Here is a 15665-nt window from a genome sequence, read left to right on the forward strand (position 1 = left end):
ATAGGGGATCAAACCTCCCTACTGAGCCAAGACTGACAACTTCCAACCTTCCCTTTCTCCTTCAGGTGCCAATCCTGAGCTTCTGTGCCCTTGTTAATGATTCACCAACCTGTAGAAATAATCTTTCGTCATTTACTAGCTCAGATCCTTTGACAATTATGAACACATCTATTAAAACTTCTCTTAACCTTCTATGGAGCAATGATTATGGTTTATGATTTCCCTCTCCCCATAATTACATCCTCTCATGCTTGTCTAATCCTAATGTAATTATGTCCTAATTTATCTGTTACTTCAATGTTTTTGACATACAGATTTATTATTGGTTCCTGACCATTATATTCAATGCCCTCATGGTTAAAACATAGAATTCCCTTTTTATGGCTCTGAGAGATCTGTGTCCTGAGAACCTTCCATCCTGTACCCCACTGTGAATTATACCATTTTAGATATATTTCCATTTTTGTTTTTTTTTTCTCAAATTGCATAACTTTAAATTTACTGACGTTGAACTATAATTGAAGAGACATTTGATAGAAGCAAAGATTGTTTCCAGTGTCACCGTCAACAATACATTCAACTAACATCACCAACAAAAGATTAATGGATATTTCGCATAATTGTTGTTACGACAGAGAATGACTAAAAGGCTAATCAGGAGAACGGAATTAGAGTACAAGGGAAAGCTGGCTAGGAATGTAAAAATTGATAGGAGTTTCTACAGGTATTTAAACAGGAAAAGAGTAAGTAAAGTAAGTGTTGGTCCTCTGGAGAGTGAGAAAGGAGAGCTAGTAGTAGATAATAAAGAGATGGCAGGTGAAATGAACAGATATTTTACTTCTCTCTTCACAATAGAGGCTAAAAGAAGCATTCCAGTAATAGCTGTAAATCGGGAGGTGGAAGGGGTAGAGGAACTTGGTGAAATTACTATCGCTAGGAAAGCAGTACTGAGCAAACTATTGGAGCTGTGGCCAACAAGTCTCTGGGTCCTGATAAACTTCATCCTAAGATTTTAAAAGAGGCAGCTAATGAGATGGTAGATATATTGGTGTTAGTTTTCTGAAATTTGTTTAGATTCTGGAAAAGTTCCATCAGACTGGAAAGTAGTAAATATTACCCCTCTATTCATGAAGGGAGGGAGGCAAAAAGCAGGAAATTACAGGCCAGTTAGCTAGACTCTGCCATGGCTAAGATGTTGGAATTAAAGAGGTTATAGCTGGGCACTTAGACCAGCTGAAGGTAATTGGGAAGAACCAGCGTGATTTAATGTAAGAGAAAGCATATTTAACCAACTTACTAGAGTTCTTTGAAGGAGTAACATGTGTTGTAGATAAAGGGGAGCCTGTGGATGTAGTGTACTTGGATTTCCAGAAAACATTTGGTAAGGTACCACATCGAAGGTTGCTGCAAAAAAATAAAAGCTCATGATGTAGGGGATAACATATTAGTTTGGACTGAAGATTGGCTGGCTGGCAGAAAACAGAGAATATGCAGATGTGCAGACCTCTGATTCTGCACATGCTCAATAGCAACTGCAGGGGTCTGACAGACAGCGAGAGAGCTGTCAGGCTCCTGCTGCTAAAGCCAGCCTGAACCAACAATCCCCCAACCCTACAATCACAGGGGCCTACAGCTGATCGTGAGCCCCACAACGCATGGGCATCTAGCCCCCTCCCCCCCCCCCCCCCCCCCCCCCCCCACCGCTCAAAATGGTCACAATCCCCCCCATCCGATCCCGTAGCAGAATGGAAATGGGATCACTAAATAGCTTTAAGGCAGAGATAGATAGTTAGGCAAGGGAAGCAAAGGTTATTGGGGGGGAATGTGGAACTCATCACAAACAGATCAGCCATGATCTTATTGAGTGAAGGAGCAGGCTCGAGAGGCTGAATAGCCTACTCCTGCTCCAATTTTGTATGTCTGTATGTTATGGAAGCTTGTGTGCACAAATTGGTAGCTGCATTTATCTGCATACTAACAACATTGATTCATATGCTTATATACATTGATCAAACTATCTTAATTCCAGTCATCAGTCGGGTGCACATGATATCCAATAAGGAAACTCTTAACATGGTGCAGGAATTATGGAAAATTGCTTTGGTAATTAACTGTCGCATTATCACTAATGTATTCATGAAGATTCCTTCTGGCCACTATTTCTCACAATGGTAATCCCATTCAAAAAGAATGAGTTCATGATATTTTCAGATGATCTGATCGAAGAAAAGTGTATGAATGATTTAAGGTTGCAACATAGAGCAAACAGAGCAAATATAAAAAATATTGTTGTTTACAAGTACTGCCGTTACAGCTGACAGTATATTCCAATATTTTAACATTGCCATAAAACCTACTCCATGGCAGGTCTTGTTTCGGCTGATGCTGATCTTGATCCAGTTGTTTTGATAATTTATGGTCTTACCATTACAAACTAAGCACAGCTTCATACCAAATCCTCCAGCATTTTTTAATTCCTCCCCTACAGGAGCTGCAAATGAGCACTGCAGACAATAATAAATCTCTGTTTACTGCTAACTAATCATTTCTTTTTCCAGCAGTTCTTAAGTCTTGCAGAAGGAATTGAAAACATTCCATACTCAGGCCTGAAAACCTTCTGTTAATTGAGCCATAACAGAATCGAGTCGCAGCCAGTTAGCGAGTGGCAGCTCAACTGGGGGAGAAAATGATGTCACTGTGGTGAACCATTGTTGGTTCACCACTGGGGTTTGTTACTATGTTACTGTTGGGCTAGGGTGTTGTTACTGTGGGGGTTGTACTATGTTGTTGGGTTAGGGTGTTTACCTGTTATAAGAGTTATCATGGCACATTCCAGTGGGGTCCCGCCTCCGGTGGCGAGGTCTAAGACCCCCTGCTCCGGCAGGACCCCTTCAGTCTGAACTGGTGTATTCGTGTTAGTAGTTCCATTGTTACTTTATTAAAGCCTTCAATACCGAAGCCTTGGTTCCATGTGCTTATTGACGCGCATCAATTTAATAAAGTAAACAGAAAACTCACAACTGTGCAACAAGAAGAAAAACAGAGAGTATAGAACAGATTCTAAAACCGGATCGTCTGACACTGGACCCACGTGCGGTCGGTGCAGCTAACACATTCGACCATTGGTGGAAGTGCTTTGAGGACTACCTGGCAGCCTCGGTAGCTATCACTACGGACAGTGATAGACTCCAGGTCCTCCACGCAAGGGTAAGCAACACGATTTACCTAGCCATTCGTGCAGCTCCCACTTACCAGGGTGCCGTCGAGCTCCTAAAGAAAAGATACACTATGCCACCCAACGAGATACATGCTCGTTACCTCCTCGCTACACGACGTCGGCAGTCGGGCGAAACCATGGAGGATTATGCCAATGAGCTCCTGCAGCTTGCCAGGGGTTGCGACTGTAAGGACGTCTCCGCCGAACAGTATATGTACGACCTCGCCCGAGACGCGTTCGTAGCAGGGGTAGGGTCCTCGTACATCAGGCTTAAATTGCTAGAAAAGGGGAAACTCAACTTGACCCAGGCAATGGAGATGGCCGTGAGGTTGGAGGCGGCGTCGAAGAGCTTGGCGCTGTACCCCGAGGACCGCGTGCAGTCAACGTGGTTGGAGCAAGCTCTGCTCCCTCCTCGCCCCGCGAACCCGCGCTCCCAGATCGATTCGACGACGGCGGCAGCTCCAGGTGGCCAGCGATGCTATTTTTGTGGAGGGGCCAAGCATCCACGGCAACAGTGTCCGGCAAGAACGGCAATCTGCAGCCAGTGCGGTAAAAAAGGCCACTATGGCAAAGTCAACATAATAGACGAGTATTCCCGGTTTCCGTTTGTTTTCCCCTGTGCGGACACGTCAACTGCCACCGTCATTAAGGTTTTCAGTGAACTTTTTACCCTGTTCGGGTACCCCTGCTACATTCATAGCGACAGGGGCTCGTCGTTCATGAGCAACGACTTGAGGCAATTCCTGCTCTCATTCGGGATTGCCTCTAGTAGAACCACGAGCTACAACCCTAGGGTAACGGACAGGTGGAAAGGGAGAATGCTACAGTCTGGAAGGTTGTCCTACTGGCACTGAAATCCAGGGGCCTTCCAGTCTCCTGTTGGCAGGAGGTCCTTCCAAATGCGCTCCATTCTATCCGCTCCCTCCTGTGTACGGCAACCAATGCTACTCCCCACGAGAGGATGTTCTCATTCCCTCGGAAGTCGTCCTCGGGGACCTCATTGCCAGCCTGGTTGACGTACCCAGGACCCGTCCTTCTGCGGCGCCATGTGAGGGCTCGCAAGTCCGACCCCTTGGTCGAACCGGTCCAACTCCTCCACGCCAACCCTCAGTATGCCTATGTGGCATATCCTGACAGGCGAGAGGACACTGTCTCCATTAGAGACCTGGCGCCCGCAGGGGACGTAGCAACTCCTGTCGCTCCTATTCCCCCAGTCACGAATCCACTACTCCTCATTACTTCCCCAGACGTGGCGCGGTCAGCACCGGGACCAGTGCATAACACTTTTACTCCCATGTACAGCTTGCCTGAGACTCGGAGATCGGCGCCACCATCATCATCACCACCACCACTACCACCAAACGTTCCAGGATCCCCTGCACCATCGCCTCACCAGGGCCGGCCAGCCCGGGAGTCCTTGAGGGGACAGCCAGACGTTGCTTTGGAAAGAGCGCCACCACAAGCACCTGCTCCGGTTTCGCAACCGGTGTTGAGGAGATCGGCACCTGCTCCGGTTTCGCAACCGGTGTTGAGGAGATCGGCACCTGCCCCGGTTTCGCAACCGGTGTTGAGGAGATCGCAGCGTCGGTGCGGTCCTCCAGACCGTCTGGACTTGTGAATCCTGTGATTTTTCTGTTATTGTCTGTTTATATGACCTGTTTTTCTTGCACCCCGCCACCTTTTGTTCTTAAAGGAGGGGTGAATGTGGTGAACCATCGTTGGTTCACCACTGGGGTTTGTTACTATGTTACTGTTGGGCTAGGGTGTTGTTACTGTGGGGGTTGTACTATGTTGTTGGGTTAGGGTGTTTACCTGTTATAAGAGTTATCATGGCACATTCCAGTGGGGTCCCGCCTCCGGTGGCGAGGTCTAAGACCCCCTGCTCCGGCAGGACCCCTTCAGTCTGAACTGGTGTATTCGTGTTAGTAGTTCCATTGTTACTTTATTAAAGCCTTCAATACCGAAGCCTTGGTTCCATGTGCTTATTGACGCACATCAGTCACCTCCTAATTGAACAAACTGTGACCCGTTGTAGACCTGCAAGTATTTTAATAATCACCACTTGAGGAAAACTAAAATCAAATCTACTGCAGGTCGTTCTAAAATTGCATTTCTCAGGTTTACCAATGTTATGAAGAAGATGGTACTGTTAAAGGAATTAGGGAACGCAAGCTTAATGCAGAGGATCAGCCCACTCATACCGAAGTTATATTATATTGCTATCACAGGACACCTAAAGAGCTGTTTCTTTCATTGCAACTGCAGCATTAATGGGCAAACAGAAACATCCATTGGGCAGCTTTAAGATCTCTGCTACCGAATAGGCCTTGGTGCCAACTACCTGTCACATCAGTAAAGCTCTGCAGCCAGCAAGGCAAAGTTATGATTGTGAATTTTCAGCCACAATGTTTTTGCAGCCGACTATATTTGCAGTTTTCTTCCCCTGGCATGATCAGTGATCTGAAATCTGCTTTACAATCTAAGTAGAACCGATTCTAGAGCACCATAATCCAACCAGTTCCTGGAAAACCGCAGAGAGAGACACATTGCTGCAGACACTTTTAAAAATTACCATTTGCGATATTACCATATGAATGCTTAATGCATCTGTGCAACATCCCACCCTCCACTGTTTTAAGGGAGATGTTAGCCTGTTTATTTTGGTTAATTGCTCTGTTAAAATGGTGGATGGAGGAATTCCATATGGATGCGTTTAACATTCATGCATTAATATTGCAAATATTCTTAATATTTTTATATGTGATAATTGAGTGAATTCTAACAGCTGATGAATGTTCTGCCAGTTCGAATAATATAAGAACTGTTAAGTAACTGAGAAAAATTCAGATCATTATTCCAGCGAAAAGTAAAGGTGTTTAATCAGCCTCGCACTGTTTCCTGTGAAGGAATTGTGTATGTTTTAGTCCTGATTTATTTATATAATGTCCAGTCTAATTCAGAATATAATCCTAATGTCACCACAGTGTAGCAAAGTTAGAAGTGTTCAGACTTTGACAGGAAGTGCAAATCCCAGAACACGAGTTATTAAAATAAACAAATTCAGTGAAGCATCCTTGGGATTGGAATGTGAATTTGTGCTACCTTGCAGTGCTATGGACTGAATGGATAGTGAATTTATTGTATAATCCCACTCTGCCATCACCCAGGCAGATGACATGTCGAAACAGTGCATTTTTTAAATAGGAAAGAATGATTCAATAAGATGAAGTTTGTCTGCACACAGGAGACCCCAACAATGGGCTGTTTGGGGAACCCCAGCTGCACTTTAGTTTCATGGTGTGGCAAATCAGCTGCTGTTGGGGGTCCAGTCTCTTTCAAAGATGGGAGCCCATCCCCGAGAGCTGCTGGCCAGTCAGAGGGCTGGCAGCTCTTCAGTCCCAGCAATGTTACCAAGAGTGGCGGCCGCCACCGGGACTGCACCCAGTCAAGAGGACACAATGATGATGCTGTCCCCAGAACAAGGTGAGTGGGGTCAGGGATCATCGGGGTCAGTCATACCCCTTTTGGTGTAGAAGGGGGTTCACAGGGGTTGGTGATGGCTGGGGATCATGTTTCTGCAGGAGTGGCATTGCTGGAGGGGGACTCCTCCCTGGGCTGCAGAGTGCCCGATTACGAGGCCCACCTCCAAGCCCATTAGGAGGCTGCCAGCTTTCACAAGGCAATCACCCCAAGGGCCCACTGGTAAAATGCCAGTAGCAGCAGGAAGGCACCCTTAATTGGCTACTCGTCATTGGTGAAATGCCACAGTGTCGGGAATGTGATGGGTACTCCACCGCCAGCCTTCCCTTACCAGTACCTAGAGGACTTGTAAGATCTAGCCAAATATGTGGCACAGACACACATCCTGTAATAGCTTGCAGAGGGAAACAATGTGACTTCCAATTTGGAGAGAGGCACATCACATATAGGAGTATGGTCAGGAGAGAGGAATCTATCATGCTAACTGTAAAGGGTAAAACCATGGAAAAATAAAGAGGGGAATAATAGAGATTGCTATAAAAAAAATTATTAGTTTTATTGCAAGGTCCAATTCCAAATGGTTTAAGTGTTTCAATGTATCAAGTCAGAACATCATCAGAATTTATAAAAACTAAGGCTTTTAGTGAATGAAGAATGGTGCTATTTTAGGTGTTAAATATTCAAAATGGATTGTGTCATCAGTTCTAACAAAGTGCAAAATAAAATCCATTAGGACAGGATACGTGCGAGTGGCAGGGTTGCGAGATGAAACTATCTACTGTGATAAAATGATAAACTAACCCTTGCGTGTCATTCTTTCTTGCAAGGTTTTTTTCTTTATGAAATCAGTGTTTATTCAGTGAGCATCTTGACAATGGAATTGGGTTTGTTTTTGCAATCTTGCTATTATTCCGACTTTTCTGACTAACACGTTGAATGTTTTAAAGTTTTTAATTTTAGAAACTGCTAACATGAATGTTTGTCATGCATTTGCTACCAGGTTTTGCCATCTTATGTTAAAGAGTTAATAGCCATGCTGCATTATTGATTGAACTACACTGTATTATAAATATCTTTCTTCAAAAATGCAAGGGCTGAACTTGTAAAGCGTTCAGCCACTGCTTTTATGAAATATAAATGTCGGCACGGTTGGTTCAAACAGCTTTCAATCTTTCAGAGAAATTGAATTGCAAAAAATGAGAAAATGTTTTTTCCCCCTGAAACTTGATTAAAACTGCTAAAATACTTGGCTGTAAGAAAATGACATTGGTCAGTAGAATCTGGTCTGCTCAGTGTAATGTGGGATCAAGTCTTCTTCCTATTCTGCCAAAACTTTACTAGAAATGTTTGTGATTGATGATCTTTGGCAGCACGGATTAGAAGCTGGCTAAGTGATAGGACAGTAAGAAGTCTCACAACACCAGGTTAAAGTCCAACAGGTTTATTTGGCAGCACTAGCTTTCGGAGCCCCAAGCCCCTTCTTCAGGTGAGTGAGGACTCGTGTTCACAAATAGGGCATTTTTGTGAACACGATTCCTCACTCACCTGAAGAAGGGGCTTGAGGCTCCGAAAGCTAGTGCTGTCAAATAAACCTGTTGGACTTTAACCTGGTGTTGTGAGACTTCTTACTGTGCTTACCCCAGTCCAACGCCGGCATCTCCACATCATAAGTGATAGGAAACAGAGGATAGGTATAGGTGGGCATTCCTCAACTGGAGATTAGTTGAAAGTGTTTTTTCCCCAGGGATCACTCTTGGGACCTTTGCTTTTTCTGATTTATATAAACGATTTAGAGACGGGTGTTGAGGGCAAAATCTCAAAATTTACATTTGATACTAAGCTAGGGAAAATAGTGAATTGTGAAGATGACGCTGAACAACTTCAGAAGGACATGGACAAGTTGGCCAAATATGGCAGACACCTGACAGATGAATTTCAATGCAACGAAATGTGAGGTAATGCATTTTGGTAGAAGAAACATGGGAAGACAATACAGGCTCAATTATACAACTTTGAGGGGAGTACAGGAGCAGAGGGACCTCGGGGTGGCCAGGCAATGTTCACCAACAGTTGCGTTGGTGAACATTAAATACAACATTGTTTATTTGCAGACGAAGAGGCTGGTGACCTAATATATGTGATACGTCTCCACTCACTGGATCCAGTGTAATAGTATCTGAGTTTAGCTATTTAGAAACATCTGTACACTTGGATAATTTCACATTGAACTGAATTGTAAGCAAGAAATTAACACACTGCTGTTGGCATGACAAAAAAAATCCCATTTTATTTTCTTAAGGTCTTTAAATCAATGGGCTCAGCGAAGCATACAGGGTGCACAAGTTGGGTTTGAACCCTATTCCGTTGTACAGTATTTAAATTTAGATTTGCAATCAATACTGTCTTTCAATTAGACAGCAGAAGCTGCACGTTGTGCCATAGCTGCTGAATAAGTAATTACACTGCTTTCCACAACACTGATTCCACTTAAACCTGGGTGTAGTAGAGCCACAACTTCATTCCCGAGAACAAGATTTTCTCGAAGACCATCTGAGGCTATTTCATCCCTGTTTGTAATATTTTATCAGTATCATAGAATGTCAAAAGGGTGTGATGTTTGCCAGTTAGAATCGTTTGCATTCTATAAATTTTACATTTTTTAAATTTAGGTTTCACGTCTGCTGAAATCTGTTTGATATAAATCGGCATACTTAATTGTTCGCTACAAGACAGGCTGTTAATAAAAATAAAATAATAAAATTGCTCCTTATCTTGGAGCACTCCTGGACCTGTCCTGTTGATGGAAGTCTCTGGTGGATGCTCGGCACAGTATGTTATAAACTGGCTTTGAAATCCTATAGATAGTAGCACCTGAGCTGAAATGTATTCATGTATTCCAGATAGTTGTCAGGTAACTGACAACGTTGTGGGTAAGTTGAAGAATTGATCCAATTTGGTGTGATGTCCATATAGACTTACTACATTGCCATGGATTCCTAAAGTGGAGGATGCAATAGATGGTACACTTATACCATTGCAAGCTCTTATTAATAATACCCTTAACTTCCTGAATTGTAAAAGGTACTGCCTGATGGATGCCCAGATTATGTGTGACCAAAGGCGAAGAATAGTTCATGTCATTGCCAGATTGACTGGAACCTACCATGATTCATCTCAGGAATTCCTTCCTCTCTGACTTCAAGGCCAGAATTTTAAGTTACTCGGGCCGGCATGCGCTTGACCCGGAAGCTCATTAAATTGCGTGAGAATTATCAGGCACGTGCCTTGACATCATCGCACCCTCATCTGATATTTCAATCAACGGGTGGACGCGGGAGTCAGAGGTGTGCCCGCCGACAATTAAGCAGGCATTAAGGCCCATTAAGGGCTCAATCAAAAGCGATTACATGTGGCCCATCCTCTTTTATGGTTGGCGAGAGGACCAAGTGGCCAGCCGGCCTTCACGTTTTACCTGCAACTTTGACCCAGGGTGGGATGAAATGTCAGGGCTAAGGTTTTCCAAGTTCTGCTGTCAGGTGTTTGAATATGCTACCTCAACACAGTTTCCTGCGTTCATTCGTCACATTCAATTGGTACATATCTGCAGATCTCTGAGACAACTCCGCAACAGCTGTCCGCCTTGAGGGAGCCCATTAGAAGTGCCATAGCAAATCATAGAATCCCTACAGAGCAGAAGAGGTCATTCGGCCCATCGAGTCTGCACCGACTCTCTAACGGAGTGTATTACCCAGGCCCTCTCCCCTGCCCTATCCCTGTAACTCCACACAATTACCAGGGATAATCCATCTAACCTACACATCTTGGGACACCAAGGGGAATTTATCATGGCCAATCCACCTGACCTGCGCATCTTTGGAGGGGGTGAGGAAACCAGAGCACCCGGAGGAAACCTACGCAGACACGGGGACAATGTGCAAACAGACAGTCACCCAAGGCTGGAATTGAACTCAAGTCTGTGGCGTTGTGAGGCAGCAGTGCTAACCACCTTTTTTGCCTTCATGAAATCTCAATACATCCACTGATTTCGCCTTTACCCATCGCACCTGTTACTCTAATAAATTGCTTAAATCCTCATTTCCTGAACTTGGGTCATTTCTCCCCAATGTGTTGATAGCCTCATTAATTAACTTTGATGGCCTTGTGAATTTTCATAATAAATTTCCCTTTTTCCTTGCTGTCTATTAATTCCATTGTTTTCTATACTGTTTCTTTTCCCTTCTATCCCAGCTCTTTCTTTATTCTTTTCTATAATTTGTATGCAGCATTTCTAAACACATTTCCCTGTCAAAATGCAGTCCATTCCACGTTTCTTGATTAATCTCTCTTTCATGATGAACAGTGCACCTGCAAGAAATAAGAGACTTCCAGGGGTCAAATCTCCGACCTTTAGGTTCACTTGTTTGCAAAATTCAAAATTGCAACCTTTCCAAAGTGCCTATGATGCCATTATAATTAGCGAAGTGAGATGAGAGATGTGCAACAACATGGAAAACTCAGCACATTGCATCTGAAGAAATGGTCCATGTGTGCATACTTACAGAACACCTGCTGTGGCCTCTTGTTAAATGCTGTTGTAATCATTATAAAAAAGCTGCTGTTCCAAAAGGTCAGAAAAACACCTTATGAAGTCTGGCAACTGGCAGATGGTATTCCATTTGGTCCTGTTATGTATATATTTTTTAAAAAGCTACTGAATGAGTGAGCACAGGTTATTGGTAACAGGTGGACAATTTTAACACTGTCTCCAGAAGCAAAAAACAGTTTAAACCAGCATTTGCCGTAACGTAAAGTTTAGTAAACTTTGTTCCCCACCCTTCCCCCCTCCTCCTCAATTGTCACCTCTTTGCTGAATATCTGCTTCATGTTTGGGTTTTATTCCACCACTAGCAATCTCTGAGTAGTACCTCACCCAAATTCTAAGCACACAAGTCAGGTCGACACAGTATTTCCTGCTGTCTCACCATGCTGGGGATTGTAGCTAAGCTCAAATTTGATGTCTATACACATTCCAGCAGAGTTATTGGTTATCTATCAGAAACCCTGACTGTCTTTCCCCTCAAGAGCCCAAGACACTGAGATAATTGCTGCCGTCCTAACTTAGATGAGTTAGCCTGGGACATTGTACCTTCAATCTTCTGTTACAGCTCACTGACCAAATCCCAGTACATCCTTGGATGAAGCAACAGTTTCAGCTGCATTGATCCCAGCTGACTAGTTTTTTTCCTGGATCAGTCACTTGCAATTATTTTGGCGAGCTTCCAGTTGGATTCTTGTTTCTGTCAGAGAGGCTGCTGGAGGGTTGGGAGATGAATGGCCGCAGCCAGCCTTAGAGAGAATCACACCAACCTTGTGCAGCCAGTATCTTAAATGCTCATTTCTTTTTTTTCCAAGGGGTCTTTGTTTATGCAGTCAATCACCTGAAATGTCCCTGGCTCGGATGACATTTTAATTGTTGAAACTCCACATTGTTATAGCTTTCTGAAAACTAGGAAGGAACAAATGTTCCCTCGAGGCAAGTGTTGCTCGGGTGAGAGCAACTGATAATTTCTTTGTCATTTACACGCTGTTATAATACATGTACCTATATTTGAGCAGACATATTGGCGGATAATTCTAGAAGTTATTACAGAACATCAGTCTGCTGGAGTTATGATGGAAAAACTCTATTGCCTTTACCCACTGAACCAGAGAGAACTTTTGTAAACGTCAACTGTAATCCTGTAATTGAGACACATTTAAACACTACAGGGCCTAACATTCTTAGGATTGGAAAGGGCACAGCTCGGGCAATTCAGGAATGTGGAGCAATTTGGGGTGGCATTTAGATCTGCCGGTTTCCATTGCAATGAAGTTCCTTCCTAAATTAGGTTTAACCACCTACCCCCTCCTATTCCATAGTGAGCTTTCTGGAGATCTTTCCAGGCTCCCTGTGACTCCTTCCATGGACCTTGCAGAGAACAGGCATATGTTCCACTGGGAGTAACCCCAAGACTTCAAATATGTTGCAACAGAACGTTACCCAATCAGTTCCCTGCACAAAAAAATAATTTTTCCCATTCATCTTCAGCTCATTAAGAGCTTGTGGTTCCATCAGTCAAAGCAGCACTGTGTTGTTCAATGTTTTATGCTGGGTACTCCAGGCGGGTGCCCCTGAGCTGTCCTGCCTATCCTTAAGATTTGAGTCAATATCAACAGCATGTCCAGCACAATGCCAAGAGTGCCCCTCCTCCGCATGTCTGCTAGTGGAACAGGGGCCCTGGAAGTTTGGGCCCTATGTTATAGAGGGAGGGTCATTCTTTTGATTTGATTTATTATTGTCACGTGTATTGGGATACAGTGTTGTTTCTTGCGCACTAGACAGACAAAACATACCGTTCATAGAGTATATAGGGGAAAAGGAAAGAAGAGGGTGCAGAATATAGTGTTACAGTCATAGATGGGGTGTAGGGAAAGATCAGCTTAATATATGGTTGGTTCAAAAATCTGATGGCAGCAAGGAAGAAGCTGTTCTTGAGTCAGTTGGTACGTGATCTCAGACTTTTGTATCTTTTTCCTGATGGAAGATGGTGGAAGAGAGTATGTCCAGAGTGTGTGGGGTCCTTGATTATGCTGGCTGCTTTTCCAAAGCAGCAGGAAGTGTAGACAAAGTCAATGGATGGGAAGTTGGTTTGCATGATGGACTGGGCTACGTTCACAACCCTTTGCAGTTTCTTGCAGTCTTGGTCAGAGCAGGAGCCATACCAAGCTATGATATATCTGGAAAGGATGGTGCACCTGTAAAATTGATGAGAGTCGTAGTGGACATGCCGAATTTCTTTAGCCACCTGAGAAAGTAGAGATGTTGGTGGACTTTCATTCTGAATTACAGGTACCAAAATCCCAGAATGTGATACGCAGTTTAACATTTCTGGTTCCGGTTTCATGGGCCCAGGAATATAAGTGTGTGCCTCATTGTGGGAAGAAACATAACGCAAAGAATGGTTTAATATTCCCTTTACATCATTGATCTGTTTCAGGAACTTGCTCCATTAATTCAGTTTACTTTTTGAAGCTAAAATTAAGCCCAATACCAAGTTAAAGATCTGTACACAGAGGAAATGGAGTTGCGGGATCAATATACTTCATCCTAGTTACAAAAAAACCCTTGCCCACCAAATACTTTGGAGACTGTATTGCAGAATGTGCATCAATTAATGTTGTGCAGCTGGGCATAGAATATAACCAGGAAAATCATCAAAGATTCCCAGTAGCTTACAAGCAAATGTAACTGGGAATATTAGCACGCAATGATAAAAGAAAGGTTGTTTTTGGTTTCAAATTCAAGAACCGTAATCATTTGAATTTAGATTCTCAAAATTCAAATGCGGAACCTCTTATATTTGTTAATGTTTTATTTATTAATTTACCTTTAACTAACTGTATCATTTTGATTGAATGATAGGGCTCATGTTAAGTTGTTGTGAAATTATAATGTTATTATAATTAGAGCAATGGTGGAATTTTTGCAGGTTCCAACAGTGGAAGTGAGGAGAAGATCAGTTTGAAGACAGGAACCTCCGTTAATGATGTTTCCAAAAGGGCTGCAAAGATTGGACTGCAGCCTCCGGGCAATACAGCAACAAATTACTGGAGTCTGTTTCCCGCACCTAAATCCACCGTGGCAGGCAGTGAGTATTAACATAGTTCAGATAAAATGTCTAAAACTTTCTACATACAGTTTGTGTTCTGAAGCGTTTCAGCCCTGACAAAGACCCTAATGGAATTGTAGTCTCCCAGAGATTGCTTTGAGCACCAAATATTCAATTAATTAAATTCAGGGCGGCACGGTGGCACAGTGGTTAGCATTGCTGCCTCACAGCACCAGGGACCCGGATTCAATTCTGGCCCCGGGTCATTGTCTATGCGAAGTTTGCACATTCTCCCAGTGTCTGCGTGGGTTTCCTCTGGATGCTCCGGTTTCCTCCCAAGATGTGCAGGTCAGGTTGATTGGTCATGCTAAATTGCCCCTTAGTGTCAGGGGGATATGTGGGGTTAAGGAGATTAAGGCCTGAGTGGGATTGTTACCAGTGCGGGCTCAATGGGCCGAATGGCCTCCTTCTGCACTATAGAGATTCTATGATTCAATGAAATGACCAGAAAGTGCATAAGTTGGGAAAATGTTCAGTAAATAAGCACAGTGATCAATATTTTTCCCCAAATGTTATTTCCTATATTGGTGTATAAAAAAGAATGCAAACATCTCAGTCCCCACACTCGAGAGAGAGAGGTATCTCTGTACAGCACTAGGTGTTTAAGACTGAGACTTCACTGTCAGTCATAATCTATAGTCAACACAAAGGCCAAGAGTGACTTTCTCAAATTTCTTCGAGTGTCGGAAGATTTCATTGTCTGAAAGTGCTTTCCTTATACCCCAGGAGGAAAGTGAGTAATCATAACTGTGAAGCTGGAGTTAATGCCCTGGAGCATATATGACTTAATCCTCTATAAATGCCATTCAGAAGCTGGTGCTATCTAACCATTCAAATATTGCACAGTTAAGCCAGTTATTAGCTAATCAAGTGGTTTTCATGCTCACCCAATTTTCATAAAATTCTAATGATATATCGGGCTGTAACTTCCGAGCTCCCCAGTATCCACTTGGGGAGACGCACAGGGGAACCCCTCTCGGAACTTTACATGTAAGGTTTCCATGGCAATTGCCCAAAAGTGCAAACAAGTGCCCTGCACTGGGAACCATCTAAATATCTGATTTAAATCACAAACTTTGAATGGTTCCAACAGGGATACAGCAATAGTTACCCAGAAAATGTTAGAAGAATTGAAACCTCTTCTAACTTCAGGATAACTATTATACAGATCCAGATCAAACCCCTATGGGATTCCCCCGCACCTCCATCTGCACAGGACTCAGGACTGGTTGAATTGGGGCACAGACATCTTCTTGAGG

At 43.4% G+C, this 15665-nt stretch overlaps 1 protein-coding gene across 5 annotated transcripts in view; it reads left to right on the forward strand.

The window, feature by feature from the left end:
- Positions 1 to 15665, forward strand: part of LOC144499767 (microtubule-associated tumor suppressor candidate 2-like) — a 489039-nt gene that overhangs the window by 348636 nt on the left and 124738 nt on the right. For all 5 annotated transcript variants that reach the window (XM_078222202.1, XM_078222205.1, XM_078222206.1 and 2 more), the window contains one exon: positions 14227 to 14385. In XM_078222202.1, coding sequence (XP_078078328.1) covers positions 14227 to 14385 — 159 coding nt within the window. The remainder of the gene's footprint in view (positions 1 to 14226; positions 14386 to 15665) is intronic.

Source organism: Mustelus asterias, chromosome 10 (genome assembly GCF_964213995.1).
Source record: "Mustelus asterias chromosome 10, sMusAst1.hap1.1, whole genome shotgun sequence".
Classification (NCBI taxonomy): domain Eukaryota; kingdom Metazoa; phylum Chordata; class Chondrichthyes; order Carcharhiniformes; family Triakidae; genus Mustelus; species Mustelus asterias.